Source organism: Thalassophryne amazonica, chromosome 16 (genome assembly GCF_902500255.1).
Source record: "Thalassophryne amazonica chromosome 16, fThaAma1.1, whole genome shotgun sequence".
Lineage (NCBI taxonomy): Eukaryota > Metazoa > Chordata > Actinopteri > Batrachoidiformes > Batrachoididae > Thalassophryne > Thalassophryne amazonica.
Genome location: NC_047118.1, coordinates 49,539,742 through 49,565,919, shown reverse-complemented (window position 1 = coordinate 49,565,919; position 26,178 = coordinate 49,539,742). Strand labels below are relative to the sequence as shown.

Sequence of the window (26,178 nt, the reverse complement as noted above, 5' to 3'; positions counted from 1 at the left end):
CAAAATGGGGACTGATAACGAAATGGGGGTAAAACATAATGAAATGGAGCAGACAACTATTGTCTGAAGTTTCATCTCTTGAATGCCAGAAGGCGATAGGCGCTCAGGTGCGCCATATATGTACTGAGCGCATCTCACAAAAAACACAAAAGCCAAACAATTAAATAAAAGTATTTATTTGGAGTCAGTCTGGTCCACTCCACTCCATTTCGTTACATTTTTTTTACTCCCATTTTGTGATTATCAGTCCCCATTTTGCTTGATTTTGTATTTTAGTATGGCCAGTGGTAAACTGTAACTGCTCTACGCAGATGATTCTGCACTGTGTCCAGTAAAAATGTATCGGAGGTAGAGGCGAGCCTCATTGTAGAACTTGCAGCTGTTCAGAAATTATGTTAAAACTACTTCATGGAATCTCACCAAATTTGCACCACAGACAGGTATTAGGACATGGAAGACTCCACTGAATGGAGGTGATCTGGATCCGGATTGACGGACATCAGAAATCTGATTGTGCATTTACCTGTTATTAGGATGATTCAATTTGTTAATACCAGTCAATATATGCTTTTTGATGGCTGTTATTTTTTTTCTTTCCTGAAGACCACAATGGAAATAGGTTTTTATGCTTGATTATGTCATCCTCAGCAAATTCTGTTATGCATTTTACATAGATGGACTTTTATTGCCAAAATCAAATCAATCAAAACCTATTCAGTGACTTGGAAATGTTCACGTTTTCATCCCTCAACAAGTCTAAATAGAACAGGCTGTAAAAGTTATTTTGTATTCAAAAACTTATATTGCTTGTTGCTCCCTTGTTTTCACTCAGGGCCACCACAGCAGATCCAAGGTTCCCATGTTGATTTGGCACAAGTTTTACTCCAGATGCCCTTCCTGATGCAACTCCATATTACATGGAGAAATTTTGCCGGGGTGGGGTTTGAACGAGGTACCTGCCACACTGAAACCAAGCTCACCAGCCACTTGGCCACCATCCCTTGAATTAAAGCCAAAAGTCCACACACCCAGCACATTAGTTTTTGTGGGGCTTCCCCCCATTTCAACTCCATTGGTGGAGGCAAGAAAAGAGAGAGAAAAAAAAAAAAATTCATTGGCCAAATATTTGGCCTGACTGCAAGTGGAACACATCATCTATTGCACTTAAAAAAATATACTCGTAAATAAATAAATAAAAGCCACAATCAGATTTCACTTACTCCGTGAACTCTTGCATGACTGTTAAATTAAAAAAAGGTTGATATGGATAAAGTACATATGCAAACCATGAACTAATAGTACAGTACCAATAAGTTTTGAGCTTTTACAGCTTCAATGCCATGATGCCGCTATACTGCAAAAAACGGTTTCTTCTTGGATGCCATACAAAGTGGCAGAATACGGTATCATATCAACCACTTTGAATAAGAAAACGGAAGCAGAGTTTGTGGCACACAGGTTTATTTAGCAATACGGTATATAAGTACGAAATGAGTCATTTGTTCCAATTTATACAGTGGTTTCATTCTGATTTCTGTGTATTTACAGTACTGTCTAGCTGCAGGATTTACATTAGAGTTCAAGTTTAATGCAAGAGAGAAAGTGATGCACAAAACTCTGAACACAAATCAGCAGTCAAACAAGTTATTTCCCACAACAGGCAAAAGAGGTTCATGAATTCATGAGAATTTAGACTGAAGGAGAGCCAGTAAATCTTACACATTTGTAAGACAGATACTGGGTCCAGGCCAGTAAAAAATAAAATCAAAAATATTCTGGCACCTGTGAACACAAACAAGCTTCAGGGCAGGATTCTCTTCCACCTGTATGATGATGTTTAGGTGTGTGCAATAATTCCTACATTTATACAAATACATTAATCTCAGATAGATTCTGCAAACAGGAAAGAAATTAAGGCTTTCCCAAAGGCAGTCCTTTTCAAAAATGGCAGAACAAATAATTAGCCAGGAAACAGAAAGAGAGCAAGAGGTGAAACCTGGCAAAAGTTCCCACACAAAAAATTTTACAGTCTTTTTAACACAAATTCAATATTAATTTGTAAAGGTACAAAAAAAAAATGTAAATGAATATTAAGTTTTCAGAATTTTTGCCTGGGAAAAAGTCAACAACAGGCATAACACATGAAAAACAAAAACAAAGGACAGGCAAGTTTCTGCATCACTGGTCTGAACAAAAAATATATTCTTTGTGTCATTGTTGCCTTCTTTTCAACAGCAATTATTAACACACACTGTTGGAGGGGCGGAAAAAAAACAGTCCATTTTAAGGAAATGTTCACAGTCTTGTAGGCCTCATAACGCATTTGTTTGTATTCATTTTAACTTTATACATCAGCAAATACAAAAATTCTCAGCTGCAAACAGAACAAGGCCCTTCTTCTGTCACAAAATGCTACAATCCTTCAACAAACTTCTCTAGCGTGTCTCCCGTGGTGTCACCCACCATGTTCATGTCATTATTTAATGGCCCTCGGTTTGGCGTGTTCAGCTGTGGGAGCATGGCACTTTGATCGGGTGTACCCAAGTGTCCTTGCTCCATGGAGCCTGGCATGGGGCCTGCAAGAGTGGGGTGAGGAGAGCCTGAGTGGAGGCTGACGTGCTGCGGTGAGGGCTGGGGCTGTATGCGTGGGGAAGGACTGGAATGTGGGGGCTGCTGTGAAGATGGACGGGGTGATTGCACTGGAGCAGGCGAACGCACTTGGTTTCCCAGGGCACTCACCATTGTTTGGCCAGGTAAGTGAGGTCCTCCCTCCGCCTGTCCTTGAAGCATGTGGGACTGTGGACTCATTGAGTTAGCCTGTGCAGGAGAGCCCATCTGCTGCTTCATCATCTGCTGCTGCTGCTGCTGTTGCTGGAGCAAGCGCTGCTGAATGAGATTCTGGGTTCCATCCATGCTCATGCCGGGTTGACCCATTTGGGCCACGGGGAGGAGCTGGTTCATAGGCCCTCCACCTCCTTGCATAGCCATTTGCTGCTGCATACGTAGCTGAGAGTAGCTCGCCGGGCCTGGCTGCTGCTGGGGGAACTGACCATGGCCCTGAGGAATGCCACCCTGCTGCTGCATCTGCTGCATCCTCAGCAATTGTCTGCGGTACAGCTGTGGACTGCCATTGTGTGCAGCATTCATCACCTGTCCTGGAGGACCAATGGGTGTCATGTTTGGTGGCCCTGTCTGCTGTGGAAGTGGCTGCTGAGGTGGCATCCCTGGCCTCTGCACCTGATTTGGCTGCATGGGTGCCATGGCTTGAATTCCTGCCTGGGGCCCCATCATGGTCTGAGGGTTCTGTTGCTGTTGTTGGGCCTGCTGCTGCGGTTGGTTAACCTGGTACTTGGCTGTCCTCTGTTTAATGAAGGCGGCCATGAGATGGGGATTAAGACTTCAGGATGTTCAGGACCTGCTGTTGCTGTTGTGGGGAGCTGGGAGATTTGAGAGTACGAAGCAGCTCCTGCAGAGCAGATGGAGCAAAATTACCAGACATTCCCCGGGGCATGCCTTGCTGCTGGGGTGTGATGCCCTGCTGTGAGGGTCCTTGAGGAGGCATGACCCCGGCCATTGAGAGACCTTGTTGCTGGGGCATCATGGGCCTCTGCATAAGCTGACTCTGCTGACCCATAGGGGAGCCCTGGGCCTGCTGAGGAGCCATAGGGCCCTGTTGAGGGGGTACTTGTGGCTGAGAGACCTGTGGAGTTTGCATGGGATTCTGTAATGCTGGACCCCACTGGCCCTGCTGCATGGCCTGCATGACCTGGGGGCCACGTGGCCCCTGCATCATCTGCATCTGGCCTTGTATTGGTCCCATCATTCGTGGATGATTCATGGGAACACCATTCATGGCATAATTCTGCTGCTGTTGTTTAGCCTTGGCTACCATTTCAATCTGTCTGGCCACTTTCAGGGCTGCCAGCAGTGGCTGCTGAGGGGCCTGCTGCTGCTGCTGTGGGGGCTGCTGCTGTGGTTGCTGTTGGTGTGGTAAATTGGAGAGGGGGGACTGTTGCTGATGGAGAGGTGATGACTGAGGCCCTGGTTTGCCCTGTGTGACTGGTGTTGGGGGCTGACTGCTGTGGCCACTGTTTGGGAAGCCTTGGGCAATGGCAGCAGAGTTTGGTGGCTGATGCTTTTGGGGCCGCTCTGGCATGGGCTGGGGTGTTTGGGGTGTATTGGGCTGCTGCACAGAACTGGCAGTCTCTGGGGCAGCTGAGGTAGGTGGAGATGGCAAGGGCATACCTCGTCCAGCCATTGTAGCCATTCTGCGGGCGCATCATCTGAGCCTGCTGGAGCCTGTGGCTGCAACTGCTGCTGACGAAGTTTATGCTTGATGTGAGGCAGAAAGGAACAGGACACTTGTTCTCCTGACAGTGCTTGGCGTGGTAACAACACAAAGCGATGAGCTGCTTGCACACAGGACATCCACCATTTGTCTTGCGTTTGCATCCCTTGGTGTGCTGAACCACCCTCTTCATCTTCTGGCATGACGGTAGAGAGCAGTTTGCGTTGCGGCACTGGCAGGCATGGACCAGGGACTGAATGCAGCGCTGAATGCTGAGGCGTCGGCTCTCCTGTGGGCTTTTTGAGGCCTCGCCACTCTGACTGTTGCTGTCGTCGTCTATACCCAGGCCCCATTTTACCATCTGGTGCTCATGTCCCTTCGTGTTGTAGCAGTTTATGCATAGGTCAAAGTCCTGATGACACGGGAGAAAAACATAAAGGTTACATCAAAGTGTAATATTTAAACGTGTGGAATCAAATTGCATTTCCAAATGCCACAACTCCCTACCTCACAGACAGTACAGTGCCAGCGTGTCTCCACATGGTGCTTGCACTCATTGCAGGTGTAGACAAAGCGGTCTTGGCCTTGATTGTGCAGCTCCACCAACATGCACATGGTGCTCCCATTTGCATCTTCTCAGTGAACTGAACTCCCAGTGCTTATCCCTGGCCAAAGTTAGAAAAGCATCACGGCCATCCATCAGGTCACAAGTAAGCAGCGGGTCGGGGTCCATGATGGGTGGTAGGGTATTAATGACTGGCCCGGCATGTAGGTGGATTACAAAAAACACCTGGTAGTGGAAGAGAAGGTGAAACAAACCAGTTAAATGTAATCAGCAATGACTGACAATTACTGATCAGGCCATTTTAATTGCACCCATATCAGCTTCATCAAGTCCCGTTGTTTGTATTTTGTCTGTAATCAGTCATAAATGACCACTCCATAGAGTCTGGTTCTGAGGTTTATTCTTGATAAAAGTGACTTTTGGCAGGTTACTATGAGTTTACCCTTACTCTTAGGGGAATGTTGCATCTCTTAAAAAATAGCATAATACAGAGGATGACCAGCTGTATATGTACAGTGGCTTGAGATGACACAAATGATTTAAATATTAGGCACTAAACACACCATTCCGGTACTTGTGAGTCATTAGTTGATGAGAGTTCATGACATTACGCACAATGTGTGGCTGGGCAAAGTGAAACAGTAATATTCTGAAAAATATTTTGATGATAAACTGCAAAAACATGGTTGAATCTCCCACCTCCTTATGCTTTTCCATTGTGGCATAAAGCTTCTGGGACAGATCATTTACATTCGGCATCCCAGACTTCTTCTTATTAGCTCGGCTGATGCTGCTCTTGTTTTTGTTGGTTTTCTTGTTGTTCTTCTTCTTGGCATTCTTGCTGTCAGCAGGAGCACCCTTTGAAATAGGCAGGACAGGAACATTTAGAAAAACTGCGATTGCACAACAGATAAAAGGTTGTGCAATTATGTCAAGTGGTCATGTAACACTTGAGCAGCCGCTGAAGGCCTTCATAAAAAGGACTCCAGGATAATAAAATGTGGTTTGAGACAGAGGTTAACCAAAAGGCTGTTGGCATAACAGGAATGTTCCTTTTATGCAGCTGACTTTAATTCCCGACCCTCTCTCACCTCTGTTGTCTCAGACGAGGCTGTGTTCTCCTCCTTCTTTCTTTCCTCCTCTTCTTGCTCCAGCTCCTTGATGCACTCCTCCAGAACATTTGGCCAAAAGTCACCTTCAAAATACGGCAGCTCATAGGCACTTGTCAGCCTGTCTTCTGTTGCCTGTTTGAAAATGTCCTGAACACATAAGCACAATACTCAGTTAGGGCCCTGTCACACCTTGACGATTTAGCCAGCGTATGTTGACAGCCCCATTTCCACCGAGTGGACCGGGTCGGTACAGTACAGGTCGGAACGGTTAAAGGACATGCTGCACATTTTTTAACATCCTAGTTAGCAAGACAACATAAAAGTACTCATGATTGCAAGTCTCTCCACACACATGCACAAATAATTAGTGATTGCTGATTTATTTTATTCCTCTCACTCTGAACATTAGGAGGTGTATTTCCGGGGAAACGTCTGACTCAGCAATTCCTGGCATTTATCGCTGTGTGATGTACATTTTAGAATGAGCAGAAACATCCTGAATGACTAACAGACAGAGCTAAATGAAACCTGCTACAAACCAAAAACGAAGCTTCTGAGCTTGCCTGTTCGACAAGTGAATGGCTTGGATTTACAGACAGGAGACGAAACGCTTCAGCCTGAAACTCGTAACTTTTCCAGAGTGTTGGATTTTGGAACCTAAAGTGTCGTGACACGCCGTTTGTGTGGATGCTGGTTTACCGAAGCTGTGTACATGGACGTGGGACATCTCCATGACGCTTTATGTAACATGCCACAATCGTGAGAGAACTGAAGGCGGAGCTGCACTCAGTGATCATGCGCACAAGCGTGTATGGGGACTTCTTTGATAGTGTAGAGTTTACATTTGGAAATCAATCTACAACTGGGTGAGACTGGCATTTTCAGAGTTTCCCCCTTTTGTGTGTTTTCTTAGTGGAGCTGGCAAGCTTTTTTTTTTTTTTTTACTTTGAGACAGTGAATTTGGATATGGAATGTGTGTGTGTGCGCTGCGCAGCACACTAATCCTCCTCAGCTGTTTTACTGCTGCTATGAACATGAGTGTCTTCACAATGTTTTTCCCCCAGCAGCAGATGATATATTATTATTTTTTTTAGATTTTATTGATAACAACACTCATAATTAATTGTACACAAAGCGAGCCTTGAGCAAAGATTGGTCTTGACAGGCCTGCATTAGGGCTCATGGTCGCAAGGCGCACTAAACCTACTTCAGAGCTGCAGCTTTTACAGTGACTGCATCAAATGAACAGTTTTCACGTAAAACGAGTCGTCATAACATCACACACTTACGTCAACTTCGTTATTAATCTGTGCCTCAGTTCTTTAACGTTAGCAGCTACATTCTATTCAAGTTGCACGCTGGGACGCTTCTAACAGTCACCTCACCTGTCGGAAACACAACAAGTACTCACGAGTACTTTGTTTTTGGAAGTCTCCGTAGCTGTTTGTTGTGAATGCCATATACCTTGAACCGGTCACAGAAGTTGCACAAAGTAATCCCGGGGATCATTGGATGGTCACTAACAAGCCTAAAACTAAACTGTTATGATTTGGTGCAACATGTTAAGTCTCACTTGGTTTGCATTTCCACCGCTTGCAGAAGAACGCTTTGTGTTTGATAGGCAGAACATGTAAATATTGATGAGCATGTCATCGAGCATGCGTACCCTCGCACATGGTCTTGCCTCTCAACACGGAGGCCCAACAGAGGTAATTTAACATTTTTTAAACTTAATTTTATTTTTGTCTTGGTGGATCATGGGTTTTTATTTTCATCATGTGCAGAATGCTGAAGAACGACTGATGCCAGTGTGGTAATCGCTGACGGGAATGAATGAGGCACTGTGGCTCTTTCAAATTTTAAAATAAGTTAATTTTCTTGTTGTGGCTCAAAGCGCCGGCGTTCTCTGGTTCAGGCTAAGAAATGTACAAAAATACAGAAGGACTTCTTTTAAAACGCCTACATTTCTTCAGCCACAACAAGGAAATAAGATGTCATTTTCCAAAACGAGGACGGTTTATGTAGCCAAGTTTCATCAGGCTGTGATGATGAATCCCTCTGAAACGACAGGTAAGATTAAGGCTTTATATTTACTCCAGTGTGTGAATGGTTTCAATATTTGAAACAGTCCCTAAACTGTTTGCATACGGACTGCAGCTTTCAGCCATCAATGGACAGCATCAACGGACATATTTCGACTCATGAGTAACGTACAAGAAATGTGTGTCACAATCGCATAATTCACCTACAAACCTATGGTGTGCATATGCGTTATATGCTGGCATACGTCAAAAATATTGTGCATTCCTAAAATCCTTTGTCATACTTGCTGGTATTCGACGTATACGGTGTGCTTCAGTGTGCTTTTAATTCATAAAACTTACTCATTTCCTTATTAGCCCTACGCCAGCGTATGCCAGCATTATTAATATGGTCATATGCTGGCTAAATCATCAAGGTGTGACAGGGGTGTTAGATATCAAAACCCCTTACCAAGATGCCAGCACGTTTCTTTAAGAATGAAAAGCTTCAAATAACAAAATTAAAAGAATTTAAAAGTTTATTTAAAAAACAAACAAACAACTAGTGATAATGGAATATGCTACAGAGTTAGATAAGATTCTTTTTCCCTGAACACTGTCAAATGCCTGTTCTAATTCACATTTGTAAAACTCAGCACTGAACAGAAGGTGGAGCCCTTTCTGCACTATGCTGTTCCAGAGAGCTAATAGTCTCCATTCTGGACCACATCAACATTAATACATTACATTGCAAATTAAGAAAGCATAATTTTTTGTCAGGTTACATTTTCATTCAAAATAGTTGTGCAGTGAAGCTGAAGAGATCTTCAGGGGGTACAGCACTGCAAGCAATCCTTCCCTGCATCTACAAAGTTATCAACCCCACTGACTGTTAGGTTTCCAAATGAAATCATGGAAATTCGGCATTTAGGAGAATGCATAATAGCTAATATTTTGAGGACCATATCTCACGTCCAACCAATCAGAGTAGCAATCATGTACAATATGCATTTGCTGCTAAGATGCTTGACTGAGAAATGTGGGGTTCTAATGAAAGATCAGTTGAGCAAAATGTAGGGAATCAAATGTCATAGCTGAAAATCAGAAACTGAGAACAAAAATTAGTTCAGCTGAGCATTCAGCTTCTGCTTGGATTTCAAAGAGACACCTAAAAAAAAAATGATTCTAATGTATTTTAACAGATTTGTGAACAAATTAGTTTTTAGTTGTGTTCAAATAATAGTGTTTAAAAAACTAAGGGAAAGCTCAAAATCCTGATAATAGCTTTGTTTCCATACACACAAATGCACTGGGAACACTGCGCATTCTATTCCAAATCAAAACCTGAATAAAAAAAAATATCAAATTTATTATTACTTTACAGAAATTGAAGAAAAAAGATTAGGCTGTTAAAAAAAATAGCGGTGTCTACATTTATTTTATTTTTACAAGCTCAACCATTTACTGTGTTAAACTGAAAAATGCCTGAAGATTCATCTTTCCTGTGAATCACTGAATCTAATATTTAGTTGCAAGACCAATGTTTCTGAGAACTGCTTCTCATCTATGTTGCATGGAGTTGACGAATGTCTTGCCCCTGTGAACACGTTATTCCAGCTCAGGATGACTGGACTGCATACCACAATTCTCTTGGATTTCTTGGTTTTGGCCTCAAACAGCATTTCTGATGTCAACCCACAAGTTTTCTATGAATAAAGGTCCAGGGATGGGCTGGCCACTCCAAAACGTTAATGTTGTTGGTCTGGAACAAAAGATGCTTGGCTCACTTCTAGTGGTTTGGGGTCATTGTCTTGCTGAAACACTCCATTTCAAGGGCCATTTCTCTTCGACATAAGGCAAACACGACCCAAGCATTTTGATGTACAGTGGTCCCATTGTTTATCGCGGGAGTTACGTTCTAAAAATAGCCCGCAATAGGCGAAATCCGCGAAGTAGTCAGTGTTTACAATTACTATAGACGTTTTAAGGCTGTAAAACCCCTCACTACACACTTTATACACTTTTCTCAAAGAGGCATTAACATTTTCTCACTTTTCTCTCGTGTGTAAACGCTCTCAAAGTTCAAACCTTAGTAGAAAAATAAGACCAACCTGTTTTCAGGCCCAAACATTTGTTTGAGAAATAAAAATAGAACATTTTCCTATAAATAATTATGATGGCTTTTAGAACTAATGAATTAAATTTTAGCTATCAACCTACGAGGTTGGACACATAAGAAATTATTAATAGTGACTGACCAGTATTTCACAGTTCCTCTGACCGCGTGTCTTCATCGTGGCGCCGTGCCGCTGTCGCGTCTTTTTCCACTGAGTCACACCTCGGTGCAGGTGTCTTTTTCCGAGTGAAGAACACAGTTATGGGTAGTTGTTGGTGCTCTTTTTTTCTTCTGGGCGAGAAGATTCTTATAAACATACACTAGGGGTGTCGGAAAAAAAATCGATTCACGTCCGAATCACGATTCTTATTTATTATTGATTCTGAACTGATCCAAAAATGTCCAAGAATCGATTTTTAAAAAAGCATTTTTTAAAACATTTTCCTTGCTTAGGTCGCTGCGTTGATACTGTTTGTCAGGCAACGGCTTCCGTACTACAGCGTCCCCGCGAGGGGGGTGGTCCGTCGTGCTTCAAACACTCGTGAGCTGCAGAGTTCAGTGGCTGCAGCTTAGCATGGCGGAAGAAGAGCTAATTCAGCCAGCAACGTCTTTGTGAGGCAAATGTTTGGGTGCACTTTGATTTTATTATTTGCTACGTAAGAAGGAGCTTGACATGACTTATGCAGTGTGCAAAATCTGCAAAATGAAAGTCAAGTACTTCGGAAACACTTCAAATCGCAAGCCCCACATGTCTACACTACACCCGGAGCTAAAAGAGCGGAGCAGGCAGTATCTGCCGACTACTGACCAGCGCTTCGCTAAACTGCCAGCCAACTCCAAACAAACAAAGCAGATAAGTAATTTACATCTAGAATCAATTGATTACCTTGTAAAGCTGCATTTTCTTAAACATAAACATTTTTTAAGTAATATACCATTTCTCAGAGCTCTTTGAATCAAAAAATCGATTCTGAATCGAATCGTCACCCCAAGGATCGGAATCGAATTGAATCGTGAGTTGTTGTACGATTCACATCCCTAACAGACACGCAGAACACAATGCGCTTGCTCTGCCTTCACGGCGCACGACCGACCTGCTTGATGAGGACGCAGAACACAATGCGCTGTAAAAAAAAAAGCATGCAAAATTGGACAAAAAAAATCCACTAAACTGCGAGGGACCACGAAAGGTGAACCACGTTATAGCAAGTGGACCACTGTATTTCACTGACCCATGATCCCTGGTATGTGATAAATAGGCTCGGCACCATAGTATGAGAAAACACTGTGGCTTGAATTCAGTTTTTGAGGGTCATCTGACTGCAGCCCCTAGATCTAAAAAGAATAATCTTGCTTTCATCCCTGATGGTTTGGATCCATTATTTTTTAAGTTGGCTGCAGGATCTGATTGCTGAGCCTCTAACTACTAGCTTTTGTCACCCCACTGCTTTTGTCACCACCCCACTGCTAAAAGGAGGTGAACCTTCAAATGTGAATAATTACAGACCTATTTCAAAATTTTGCATTTTGGCAAAAGTATTTGAAAAGTTTAACTGGTCTGTGATGAACTGAAGGACTTCCTAGAATCAAACAATATTTAAACCTTTAAGTCTGGTTTTAGGAAGCAACATAGGCACTATTACTACTATTCTGAAAGTTGTAAATGATGTGTTTGAGGCATGGGATTCTAAAAGTTTTGTTTTGCACTATTTCTTGATCTTTCAAAAGGCATTGGATACGGGGATTACAGTCTCTTGTTAGAAATTCTCACAAACATGGTGTCTCTACACATAATTGTGTCTGGTTTGCAGACTATTTGGCAGTAGGGAGGCAGTATGTTCAGATGGCTGTGTTTGAAATCCACCTTCCTTGAGGTCACAAAAGGTGTTCCTCAAGGCTCAGTTTTAGGACCTATTCTGTTCACAATTTATAACTACTGACCTTGTGTGCAAACCTATCAAAACGCCTTCTATCTATCATGCTGATGACACTAATCTATTGTTGCTCAACTCAGCAACACAGGCATTTGAATTCTTGCGTCTGCTTTTGATGTAGTAACAAACACAGCATCACTTCACACAGAAAGATGGAGTACTGTTTTGTTTCAAACTGTGCTGCAATGCATTATGGGAGTTTGGTACCATAAGTGTAATGTGTACTGTGTTAGATGACTATAAAAATCCATTAAAAACTTGCCTTGGGCTCCAAATTGGTTAGGGGCCAGCATGGACTGCGTTCCTGCTATTTTTTTGAACAGCCTAATATTCCTTTTCCCCACATTCTGTAAAGTAATAAATTTGATGAATTTTTCTTGATGTTTTGATTGGAATAGAATGTGCAGTGTTTCTCAATGCATTTGTGTGTATTGAAATTAAAGGTATTTTAAGGATTTGAGCTTTACCTCACTTTTTTAAACACACTGCTATTATTTTGAACATAACAGAACAGACAAAACCATTACAATTTGTATTTACTCCACATTATCAACAATACTCCTTTAATGTTTCCATTCATTATAAGAATTGTACACATGTTGTTCACCTTGGTTTTTTTTGTAAATCTTGCTTAGGGTGGATAGTATAGATGGTATATAACCTGAATCAACATCTGAGAAAGCGCCACATTAAATAACGCAAGGGTTTTTGTAAAAGTTGGATTAGAAGACAAAATCAGACAGATAACATCATTTACTCAGAGTGACTTCAAATATGAGAAATTAAGTGGTTTTTTTATAAATGTTTTTGGTGGTTTCATAATGAGTTTTGTAATTGAGGAAGTGACCGTCCTGAAAACACTTCATGTATTCAGAGCGGGTGTGCCATCTACTGTTCAGAGATGAAACTTCAGCCTCTGGCCATAAAATTTATTTGATTCTTCACCAAAACATCAATCTAGGCTTCCATCTTAGATGTACCTTCCGGCAAATTGTACCAGTAGTTTTGAGATCTGCAACAATAAATGTTTTCAAAATTACATTAGATCTGTTTTTATTTTTGTTGTCATTTTACTTATTTATTTTGATCAATTTACCTTTGCTAATGGACCCATTCAGAAACATATTATTTTACAACACCTAAGTTTATATCGCGATATATACAGTTACCGTGAAGGGATTGAATTATACCGCAACTGAATTTAGGTTATACATGCAGCCCTACCACAGAGATCAGTGAACGTCTCTATAAGTTCAACTCTTTCACCACATACAGATACTTTCTGATGGCTGAATCCAGGAGAGTCCTTAAAATTCTGAATCTTAGTATTGATCCAGGACATCTCAACACAGTTACAACTGGCAAAAAATTATTAATTGGTCTCCATAGGTCCTTCACATACAGAACTTTATATTCAGTCAAAAAGATGTGACATTGAACATATTACTGACCTTGTAATCATGTATGATCCTCTCAGCAAAAGCTTTGTCCAGCATCTTCCTGTACCACTCCTGAGTCTCTTGGGCTTGGGGATCTTCTGATCAGGAGGATGACAGTGAAAATGTAGTACATCTCCTTCACTGGGTGGACCGGCCCAAATATGGCCCGTCACATACCTGAAAAGCACCAGTAGTTCAGAAATAGCAAAACTGTGTGTATTCCATCAGTTGAAAAGGTATAAAGACTATGCAACATAAAAGTTACTCTTCACTTACCCCAGTTTCTTCACATACTCCAGGTAACCTATTAATATCTCATGGTACACTGCAGTCCTTAGCATACGTGGTTTGAAGAAATGAATACTATCGAGGTATGATATGTAAACCCGTCTGAAAGGCAAAAAAAGAGGGAGTGTTCTACTCTAGCATCGAATCAAATGGAAAAATATACACAAAGTAGCAAAATAATTTAAGAATGGAAATACATCAATGTAATGTTCTACCTGGTATTTGGAAAAGGGCAATCTGAGCCATATTCCTGGACATGCATTCCAAAGAAAACAAACATCCACACCGTCTATTTCCTCAAATGCAAACAGTGCTTTGGTTCTGTAAGGGAAACTCTCCATCATCTCACCTGACTCAGCAAACCTGTGAAAACAGAAACAGTTAATTTTAAATGTTGTTACACTTAAACATTCTCAAGGTTTGTAGATGTGCTGAACAGAACCTACAATAGTGAGTGTGTGTGTCCGTAAACCCCTGACCTTGACTTCATGCCGGGTTTAACATCCACAGTTTTGTCAGAGCTAGCCACCACTCGCACAAACACCTCACCAGCCTCTGGGTGGTTCTGCCTTTTCAAGTACTTATCACTTCGATCCTCAATGTACATCCCCAACCTTGTAGACTGAAGTCCTTTCAACACAAACAAATTTCTGTTTAACTTTAGTTTAAACAACACTACCATTTCTTTTACCATTACATGTAACTTACTTTTGGCTGAAAACTTGTTCTCCTTTTTTGTTTTGTTAGACTTTTTCAGACAGTTGTCACAGAAAAAGCTAAAGCAACAAAGACAAGAGAGTAGTTTTATTACTGTCCAGTTATTGCTGGCAAACGTTCCTGTTAATGTCAATCCCCTTAAGTAGACCTGCATTGAAATAAATGTGGTCAGATTTCAGAAAGAAATAGCTGATATGTATTTATAAGACCCTTGTGAATGCAGTAAAGTAAATCTGTAAGCCCAAATTTGTAATTCAGCGGAGAAATATTCGTTTAAAAATGACAAATTTGCAGCTAAAATTTAGCCCTCTGTGAAAACAGTTATATACACACAGGCAGAGGTGCAACCGTCATTTCCATGATGTCAGGGACAAGACAACGCGCTCCCGCCTTCAGTCCGATCCCGCATTGAAATTGATTTTATCTATTAGCAATGTTACTTATACACGTCCTGTTTCAACATCCAAAAGTAAGCTGCAATGAATGTGAGATACAGATCTGTGTGCTCAGATCAGCAACGACATGACAGCGGGCGCCGTTCTTCCTCTCCCGCTCTCTGCCTCCGCTGTGCTTATTAAGTCTGCGGGCTCGTTAACGAGCTCGTTAACCGCCGACGCGAGCCACTCACACTGCCCGTGTCTGCTTTGCAGCCGGTGTTGTGCCAGATTCAGTGCACAACACCGGCATCACCTCTCTGTCTACTGAATGGAGCTGCAGCACACTTGGCACAAGTCCTGAGATTACGCTCGCTGTTTTAATGCGAAGCGGCTGGTACAACCTGTTGCTGCAAGGACAGACTTCTTGCGGCAAAATCCCAACACCGCCACGTCTCGGCAATCGGAAGCCCCAGAGCTCCATGGACGCTGAGAGAGGTTTATATATTTTTAATGACTGGGATTCTTTGCGGGTCTCGCCTCCATATCCCGCGATGGTACCGAGGCGAAGACAGTAGATTTTCATTGCGACACCACTCAATCAAACAGGTGTATGAAAAAGTCCCCCAAAATAATTTTCAAGCACAAATAAAAGAAATGTGTACTCATCAAACGTGCCGCAAGACAATATGAAGTTTTAAAAAAAGTAGATCCTTCCGTATAAGACAAGAAAAGGTGCAGATGCAAACTGACGTAAATCCACAATTACAACTGGCGCAATGCATGCTGGGAGAGGGTCTTGTCCGTGACGTCTCGGCAGCGTCCATGATGAGAGGGACAGTTTGCGGAGGGCTAAATGTTAGCTGTAAATTTGTCATTTTCAAATGAAGATTTCTCCGTTCAATGACAGATCTGGGCTTGCAGATTTACTTTACTACATTCCAGAAGGATCTCATGTGTAAATGTAAGTAATTTTTGTTCAAAAAATCTGACTGCATTTTTTTCAATGCAGGTCTCCTTTAAACTCAATTGCATTGGTTAAATAGTTGGGGGAAACAATTGTGGAAATATTTACCCTGACGGTGTTATGACTTCATAGTGCAGCACGCAGATCTGATGCATCTACGGTCCACAATCTTTACATTCAACAAATCTGGAAAGACAAGCATTTTTTTTTTGCTGGGTTTTCTTGACAAAATCGGCAAAGAACAAATGTAACCCCATGGAGGTAGCAAAGATAAAAAAAACAACAAAACTCACGGTTCTGGGTCCAATGTGTCATTTTTCTTCTTTTCAAACTGATCCTTTGATATCATACTGCACAGGGGGAAATAAGGATGACGGATTTATGACAGTGACTTTTCTACTATACAAAAATATTTTTTTCAAAGTCGAATATCTGATACCAGTACTTGTAAGACAATCACCTGGTCACTACAACTTACGTTTGTGGCTGTGCCGGATCGTCCCCTAGGGTCACACTGTTGCCCTGGATCTCATTGAAGCACTTCTCACAGAAGTGATACCTGTCGGCAGTAAAGCCATATTTGGGTAAACTGCAGCCAGCATAGCAGTAGCACAGGTAAACCAGCACACAGGCAGCAGAATGTACGGAGAGAGAGCATGGGATTTGGACAGACACAATGGCACATATACACACAGGCAGAGGTGCAAGTTAGTCACAACTGAAATAGTCATGATTCAGCCACACTTGTTCAAACTTACAGAATGAGGAAAACATGATACGGCATATGTTAATGATGCCAAATGACGTCAATAATGAATCTGTTTTTGATAACAGGATCTACTAAATTTTCATAGTAAAATGTTTAACTGCATGCTGGCATACAAAGACAAAAAGAAAATAAACTATTACCACAATTGTAACAGACATGCAATATGAGATGATGGTAGATGCATGATATAAACATGCTAGGCAAGACACACAACGCAATAACACAAGCGCACTTCTCATCTCATCGTCAAACACCCGGGATCGGGTCACGGGGGCAACAGCTCCAGCAGGGGACCCCAAACTTCCATTTCCCGGGCAACATTAACCACCTGTCTGGAGGATACCGAGGCATTCCCAGGCCAGTGTGAAGATATAATCTCTCCACCTAGTCCTGGGACTTCCCCGGAGTCTCCTCCTAGCTGGACGTGCCTAGGACACCTCCCTAGGGAGGAACCCAGGGGGCAACCTTACCAGATGCTCAAACCACCTCAGCTGGCTCCTTTCAATGCAAAGAAGCAGCAGCTCTACTCCAAGCTCCCCACGGATAACTGAGCTTCTCACCTCATCTCTAAGGGAGACACCAGCCACCCTCCTGAGGAAGCCCATTTCAGCCACTTGTGCCCGCAATGTAGTTCTTTCGGTCATGACCCAACCCTCATGACCATAGGTTAGAGTAAGAAGAAAGACTGACCAGTAGATCGAAAGCATCATCTTTCGGCATCAAATCTTGATTCGTCACAACAGTACGGTAGAGTGAATACAATACCGTCCCTGCTGCGCTGATTCTCCAGCTAATCTCATGCTCCATTGTCCCCTCACTTGTGAACAAGACCCCGAGATACTTGAACTCCTTCACTTGGGAGTGAAGGAGTCCAAGGAGTGCACTTACATTGGGGAAAATGTTAAGCTTGGTAATTTTTTTTTTTATTTTTATATATGTGCACCACAGATACTGTTGCCCCTGATACTGTATAAACATGACAACAACGGGTAAGGAATAAACTGTGTCCCCATAACACTCTGTCAGATTATCGTGTACTGTATTACACAGTGGGTAGCCTCACAGACTTTAGTAGTAAAATAACTGTCTGGTGTTGCAACAGAATGATACTGCAGTGTAGTGTGACATTCTGTACAGCAGGGGGAGCCTTTGTTCTGGAGTGTAACACCAAATTTGTGGACAGCTATTGCTTCATGGGTGTCTTAGTCACCTATCTTTTGCAGCAGCACCTGTTCACCCATACTGACCCTTAGAGTCAGCGTGCAGTGTTACCTGTTCTGGTAGCTGTAGTAGGTGCCATCCCTGGAGATGGTACACAACTGTTTGCCATAGCAACACAATGTCTGTGGGGAGAACTCGTACTGTGGACACATTAAAGGAGTGTTACTAATCACTTAATTTTCACATTCGGCCAACATATAATCTTTCTAATAAGGTCAAATGTGACACATAAATAACAAATCCGGCCCAAATGCCACCACGCATCATCTCACCTTCCTGCCGCAACAGTAGCCGAGGCTTTGCATGACGGGATCGATCTCTACCTCAAACACCTCGGCCAGTTTGGTGCAGTACTTGTAGACACGGGATGTCTTACGATTGTATAACCAGGCATTGTTGAACATGAGCCACACGTCATCCACATACTGCCATGGCTCCTGGTACTGACCCGTGTCCAGCTTGCGTTTGATGGTGGACAGGTCGATGGGATTCTTCACTATGTCAAAGTAGTCCTGTGTCACAGGAGAAAATGGTTTAAAAAATTAATGTGATTCTCTTCTTTGTGTGTTGTGTTGCTATAATTAAGAGAGCGTTTGTTCTTATAGAGACTCACAGGGATGCCCAGCAGCATGGGGTCTACTGGTTGTCTGAAGGGCAGTGACTCTGGATCTTGCCTGTACAGGGCCTCCAGTGTTGGCATTAGAGCTTGTCTTAGTTCCTCTGGCTTGAAGACTGTACAGGCAACAAGAGTGTTGTGTGAAATGTTTAAGAAAAGCTTTCAAGTCAATGTTTACCGCACCAATATGGTTACACACAACCAACTAACACTAAAATTTGACAAATAAAACATACTGAATTGTAGGCCAAACTACGAGTGTCCTGTCACATTGGGCCTCATGTATCAACGTTGTGTATGGCGATATTTGAGCGTATATGGGGTGTACGACAAAATGGCTGCGCTACTTGACATTTATCAATGTGGTCGTTGGCGTACGCTGCACTGAAAATATACACCAGGTCGAGAGGTGGCGTAAATTATACACCAAAATGAACCAGCGCTGGAATCCACATAAAAATGAAGATGATCAACATGATAAACAGTGCCATTATACAAATCAATGCATGTTACATAAATAACACTTTCCTGATTATACTACATAATAATCAATACAAATCCCGCCTTTGCGGGATTGTTATGGAGCACGATCCGTGGTCACAGCGCAGACAGGAAGGAAAGCGCTGCTCGCCTTTTTCTCCAGACTTCGAGCCTGGAGCCAGAGCAGCTCTGAGCTTAACTTCATGTGGTGTGATCGTTTTAGACTATGAAATTGATAATAACAACTGTAGTTTCGTCATTCCCTTAATTCGCCCGTGCTGCAACCAGGTTTTGTCGTCTCCATTCGGTTGTCACAATAAAATAAATACAGAAATACATTTAAAAAAATAAAGAATCTGACAGATTAGGCGTGTCTTATTACTGAGCGAGCAATATCCACATGTCAAGAATTATTGACATGTGAAAAGAGAATACAGTGATCCCTCGCTATAACGCGTTCACCTGTCGTGGCCTCGGAGTCTCGGAGTATTTAGTCCAATTTTGCATGCTTTTTTTTTTTTTTTACAGTGTTCTGTGTTCTGCGTATCTGTTTATAAGAATCTTGTTGCCCAGAAAAGAAATGAGCACCAACAACTACTCATAACTGTTTGTCACACGGAAACAAACACCTGCTGCAGCCAGGTGTGAGTGGAAAAAGGCGCAGCGCCAGGACGCAGAGGACCGATCTGTGAAATACTGGTCAGTCACTATTAATAATTTCTTATGTGTCCGACCTCGTTCGTTGATCATTAAAATTAATTTGTTAGTTCTAAATGCCATCATAATTATTTATAGGAAAACGTTCTATTTTTATTTCTCAAACAAATATTTGGGCCTGAAAACAGTTTGGTATTATTTTCCTACTAAGGTTTGAACTTTGAGAGTGTTTACACACGAGAGAAAAAGTGAGAAAATGTTCAAGCCTGATTGAGAACGTGTATAAACTGTGTAGTGAGGGGTTTTGCAGCTTTGAAACGTCTATAATAATTGTAAAAAATAACGCTGACTACGTCGCGGGTTTCGAGTATTACGGGCTATTTTTTTAGAACGCAACTCCAGCGATTAATGAGGGGACCACTGTAACACTTTATTGATTATATACTACAAAACAATTGATACGACGGCCGCTTTGACGCTCTGTTGGCACGCGTCGTGATTGGTGGAGTTCTTTTTCATTGCCGTCTTTTCGTCTTCCATGTCGTAAAATGAGGGTGTGTCTGAAGCAGATTCTGAATATTTATGGGTTTATTATAATTCCGATCGTTTCCACCCGCCGCATTTATCAAGATCACGTCAGGCGTACGCCAGAAATGAGCAGGTGCACACTGCTTGATACATGTCACGGCGACTTTGGTGTATTTCAAGTTTACGCCGTAAATTTACGCCACAAGTGCGCAACATTGATACATGAGGCCCATTATGTGTGGTGCGCAGAGGTGCCACAAAACCATCGATTTCTATTTAATCCACTAGATGGCGGATGCAGCCTGTGAGCTGTTGCCAACAGCCTCCGTCTTGCTTAGCGTTATTATGCGTCAAGCATTACATTAAATACAAATATCATGATGCGCTGAGTTAAACTAGGGTTAAATTGATCTGAATATGCTGTTTTGTGCAGCGTTCGAGTACAGCGACAAGCAGCCATAGGATTGTCAGCTGGTTAAATAAATAAAAATGTCAGCTGGTTAAATAAATAAAAAATAAACAATAATAAACTGACGTGAGCTTTCATAAGTGTGTATTATATATATAAATGATGAGGGGAATGACAAATTGCTGAAAAAAGGTTAGAAAATGATTTCTTTTTTTGTGTCGATCTGTATTCTGTAGTGACTTCAGTTTGACTGCCTGAAAGTTTTTTCTGATAAATATCTCACCGTTCGTTTAGTGATTCAATTCAAAGTCTCACTTTCATAAGTGTCAATTTATCCCTTTTTAGTTAGCCTCAGGTTTTTTTTTTTTTTTTCTTCACATCAAGTTTTACCATCCTGTGATTCTATAACAGCAAATTCATAGAATGTAAATACTTTTTCTCTCTCAATTTGGTGGGTCACGACAGTCACTTTGACTTTATATACTCTACTACTATAAGAATATGCACAAATTAGATTCATTTCTCTATGATATACTGAATGTTCTAATCTAGTGTTTTCAGGTTTCTTTCAACTTGGTCCAGAAATTATTGAATAACATTACTTTCACCCTGGCTGGCGTGGCTGTTTCATTTATTTATATTATTTGATATTTTCACGCTACGCAAAAGCGGAGCCACAGGTGGGTTAAGAGCAGTCTTTAATATTAATGTCTTTAATACGATACAAGCGTGCGAAACTCCATCTTAACTTCATAATGAAATTAATTAATTATTTCTATCTGGACTGGGAATAACAATTCAATTCAATTCATTCAAGTCTATTATATAAACAGTCTGATCCTCTTCTGCATTTATTTTTACAAATAGTGGCTGTACAAATGTGGGACTGAGTGTGAATAAATATAACATAGCAAAAGCATGGAAAAAGCAGATTCATGGTGAAACTCTTAAAAACATTGATCATGCCCACACTGATTTCGACTGATGTCTGGTTATTAAATGCTAACCAATATGGCGGCACTCTGCCAACAGCCAACGAATGAGCAGATGACTGCGGTCCTCCATCTAGTGACTAAATAGAAATTGATGCATGAAACATTCTGAAATGTTCAAAGACTTCCACCATCTTCATGAAGCTACTACAGCTTGACAATGTATTGTTGCACACCCATCAATGTCTTGTCAAGTCTGTGAGAGATGCTAAACTACTGTGTTTCGCTGTTCTGGAGTATCCTCGAAAATGAGTGTGGGAAAATAAATGGCCACAAGCCACCATTATGCTGTTACAAATGCAACACAGCCTATCAGACGTCACCCAAAAACCACCAAGACATATTTGCCACCCCCCCGATATTCTTCCTCTTCACAAGCATTCTGTAGCAGCACCCACCAATCATAATCACTATCCATATTTCATAACTGTCAAAACACCTGAGCATGTAACATGTAAAGAACATTTCGCTGCGCTTTCCCCTGCGAGGTGTTGCAGTTGTATGCACTTATGCAGTAAAACTCACCTAAACCATCATTGTATAAACCGGCTATTAGCACTCACCAGACAAAAGCAAAAGTCCCAATGCACGGTTTTCCATGTAATAAACACCGTATCTAACCGATTTTGTATAATGGATGTTCGCTCACATCGGACAAAACATTCTGTCCAATCGCAATGTGTTTTCATTAAAAAAACCCTCATATGTACTGAACAAAGCTGTCTGGACTTGCACAGTAACAGAGGTACGAAATGAGGTTCAGCACTGACACTTGCCAATTCGAGGAAAGTGCGTACCCTATTTCTGTGTTGAAAAGACTGGCTGTTTATTTTTTTTCAAACCGTGCTCAGACCCAGTGCCTAAACGAAGCAGGGCGTAATTCAAGGCTGATGATTATTAACAAAATGCTGGTTGTGGCCTGCACTGTAATATGGTGCTACATTTCACACATATCACTGGGTGTGCAAACTAAGAGGTTTAGATCAGAGCACTCTGGGGAACTGCAAACCAGCACACCTGCTAAATCGGAGACCACAAAGGGCTGTGATTGGTCACTTTTCTGGTTTCACTCCTTCTGCTCCCATTTTTTTTTTTTTTTTTTTTTACGGGTTAGTCCCATTGAGATCAAGAGCTCTTTTACAAGGGAGACCTGGACAATTATACATTTTCCAATTCACCTAACCTGTAGGTCCATGGATGCAGGAGGAAGCCGAAGCACCCGGAGGGAACCCACGCAAGCACAGGGAGAGCATGCAAACTCCACACATGCAACTCAAATATGTTTTGCAAAAAAGTCCGCAAATATGACCAACGTCAAAACAAAAAGTCATAAAAAGATGCTCAATGACCCATAATTCATGGAGGAAATTGTATGTACTGTTTCGTTGGTTGGAGGTTGATGATTATATTAAAAAGTGAACCTTGTTGAGGGACAAGTTAATCCAGAAAATGCCACTGTTCCTGCAGTAAATTGCATAAAGATGCAACGGGGAACTTTAAAGACTAATTTGCACGTCGACATCATTGCATGGCCACAGAATTAGACTTGCATGAGCATAAATCAAGCTTTAGGATTTTAAAGGTACCATTCTGTAGCTGACTTAGAAAAAAAAGAGTGACTCATCCAAATGTAATCTTTTTAAAGCACATAATGTCCTGCGCTTATTTAAGGCAGGCGTTTATTAATTCTGACTTGGTCATTAAATGAGGCAGGTCCCGATTCAGGATTCCCCACAGATCGTTCGGCGCCTCTTTACTGTAACTAATCAGTCACATAGATATAACGGATTTGGTCTGTTTTAGACATATTTATATTTCCAAAATAGACAAAATCCATTGAGTATAAAATGACCGAAATCAGTTATAACGGAATTTGTCCGTTTTATACATAACAAATTTTGATTGTAGTGGACAAAATTCGCTTGTCCACCTGAATCCTTTATATGCAAGTTTTTCTGTATACATGTTGTGGCATCTTAATATACTAATGATGCTCCTTTATGACAACACAACAATTCACTGTAATTATTGCTGATTTTGTCAGGTCGAGATGCAGTCGCAAGCAATGTCTTAGTGATGTCAGCATTACATGGCAGGTGGGGCACTGAATCAAGACAAATGGCCAAGAAATACCACAAACTACAAACCCTGGCATAATTATGGAATCACTGGCCTCAGAGGATGTTCATTCAGTTGTTTAATTTTGTAGAAAAAAAGCAGATCACAGACATGACACAAAACTAAAGTCATTTGAAATGGCAATGTTCTGGCTTTAAGAAACACTATAAGAAATCAAGAAAAAAAAAAAAATTGTGGCAGTCAGTAACGGTTACTTTTTTAGACCAAGCAGAGGGAAAAAAAAATATGGACTCACTCAATTCTGAGGAATAAATTATGGAATCACCCTGTAAATTTTCATCCCCAAAACTAACACCTGCATCAAATCAGATCTTCTCGTTAGTCTGCATCTAAAAAGGAGTGATCACACCTTGGAGAACTGTTGCACCAAGTGGACTGACATGAATCATGGCTCCAACACGAGAGATGTCAATTAAAACAAAAGAGAGGATTATCAAACTCTTAAAAGAGGGTAAATCATCACGCAATGTTGCAAAAGATGTTGGTTGTTCACAGTCAGCTGTGTCTAAACTCTGGACCAAATACAAACAACATGGGAAGGTTGTTAAAGGAAAACATACTGGTAGACCAAGGAAGACATCAAAGCGTCAAGACAGAAAACTTAAAGCAATATGTCTCAAAAATCGAAAATGCACAACAAAACAAATGAGGAACGAATGGGAGGAAACTGGAGTCAACGTCTGTGACCGAACTGTAAGAAACCGCCTAAAGGAAATGGGATTTACATACAGAAAAGCTAAACGAAAGCCATCATTAACACCTAAACAGAAAAAAACAAGGTTACAATGGGCTAAGGAAAAGCAATCGTGGACTGTGGACGACTGGATGAAAGTCACATTCAGTGATCAATCTCGAATCTGCATTGGGCAAGGTCATGCTGCTGGAACTTTTGTTTGGTGCCGTTCCAATGAGATTTATAAAGATGACTGCCTGAAGAGATGGCTATCATTACATCATCAATAAATGCACAAGTTTACGTTGATATTTTGGACACTTTTCTTATCCCATCAATTGAAAGGATGTTTGGGGATGATGAAATCATTTTTCAAGATGATAATGCATCTTGCCATAGAGCAAAAACTGTGAAAACATTCCTTGCAAAAAAGACACATAGGGTCAATGTCATGGTCTGCAAATAGTCCGGATCTTAATCCAATTGAAAATCTTTGGTGGAAGTTGAAGAAAATGGTCCATGACAAGGCTCCAACCTGCAAAGCTGATCTGGCAACAGCAATCAGAGAAAGTTGGAGCCAGATTGATGAAGAGTACTGTTTGTCACTCATTAAGTCCATGCCTCAGAGAATGCAAGCTGTTATAAAAGCCAGAGGTGGTGCAACAAAATACTAGCAATGTGTTGGAGCGTTCTTTTGTTTTTCATGATTCCATAATTTTTTCCTCAGAATTGAGTGATTCCATATTTTTTTCCTTCTGCTTGGTCTAAAAAAGTAATCGTTACTGATTGCCACAATTTTTTTTTCCTGATTTCTTATAGTGTTTCTTAAAGCCAGAAAGTTGCCATTTGAAATGACTTTAGTTTTGTGTCATGTCTGTGATCTGCTTTTTTTCTACAAAATTAAACAACTGAATGAACATCCTCCGAGGCCGGTGATTCCATAATTTTTGCCAGGGGTTGTATTTTCCTAACTGTGTATATATATATATACACACACACACTCAACAAAAATATAAACGCAACACTTTTGGTTTTGCTACCATTTTGTATGAGATGAACTCAAAGATCTAAAACTTTTTCCACATTCACAATATCACCATTTCCCTCAAGTATTATTCACAAACCAGTCTAAATCTGTGATAGTGAGCACTTCTCCTTTGCTGAGATAATCCATCCCACCTCACAGGTGTGCCATATCAAGATGCTGATTAGACACCATGATTAGTGCACAGATGTGCCTTAGACTGCCCACAATAAAAGGCCACTCTGAAAGGTGCAGTTTTATCACACAGCACAATGCCACAGATGTCGCAAGATTTGAGGAGCGTGCAATTGGCATGCTGACAGCAGGAATGTCAACCAGAGCTGTTGCTCGTGTATTGAATGTTCATTTCTCTACCATAAGCCGTCTCCAAAGGCGTTTCAGAGAATTTGGCAGTACATCCAACCAGCCTCACAACCGCAGACCACGTGTAACCACACCAGCCCAGGACCTCCACATCCAGCATGTTCACCTCCAAGATCGTCTGAGACCAGCCACTCGGACAGCTGCTGAAACAATCAGTTTGCATAACCAAAGAATTTCTGCACAATCTGTCAGAAACCATCTCAGGGAAGCTCATCTGCATGCTCGTCGTCCTCATCGGGGTCTCGACCTGACTCCAGTTCGTCGTCGTAGCCGACTTGAGTGGGCAAATGCTCACATTCGCTGGCGTTTGGCACGTTGGAGAGGTGTTCTCTTCACGGATGAATCCCGGTTCACACTCTTCAGGGCAGATGGCAGACAGCATGTGTGCCGTCGTGTGGGTGAGCGGTTTTCTGATGTCAATGTTGTGGATCAAGTGGCCCATGGTGGAGGTGGGGTTATGGTATG

The 26,178-nt window shown here is 41.6% G+C and overlaps 1 protein-coding gene across 1 annotated transcript in view; it reads right to left on the bottom strand.

The window, feature by feature from the left end:
* Positions 1-1,443: 1,443 nt before the first annotated feature.
* The window catches only part of crebbpb (CREB binding protein b), a 144,525-nt gene continuing 119,790 nt past the window's right edge, over positions 1,444-26,178 (bottom strand). The window contains 22 exon segments of the mRNA XM_034190327.1: positions 1,444-3,393; positions 3,395-4,273; positions 4,275-4,304; positions 4,306-4,340; positions 4,343-4,700; positions 4,796-4,909; positions 4,911-5,078; positions 5,553-5,711; positions 5,945-6,112; positions 13,488-13,552; positions 13,555-13,652; positions 13,752-13,865; positions 13,979-14,034; positions 14,036-14,126; positions 14,243-14,393; positions 14,472-14,539; positions 15,930-16,007; positions 16,115-16,171; positions 16,300-16,380; positions 17,863-17,951; positions 18,084-18,323; positions 18,425-18,543. Of these exon segments, the coding sequence (XP_034046218.1) occupies positions 2,413-3,393; positions 3,395-4,273; positions 4,275-4,304; positions 4,306-4,340; positions 4,343-4,700; positions 4,796-4,909; positions 4,911-5,078; positions 5,553-5,711; positions 5,945-6,112; positions 13,488-13,552; positions 13,555-13,652; positions 13,752-13,865; positions 13,979-14,034; positions 14,036-14,126; positions 14,243-14,393; positions 14,472-14,539; positions 15,930-16,007; positions 16,115-16,171; positions 16,300-16,380; positions 17,863-17,951; positions 18,084-18,323; positions 18,425-18,543 (4,199 nt within the window). The 3' untranslated portion in view covers positions 1,444-2,412.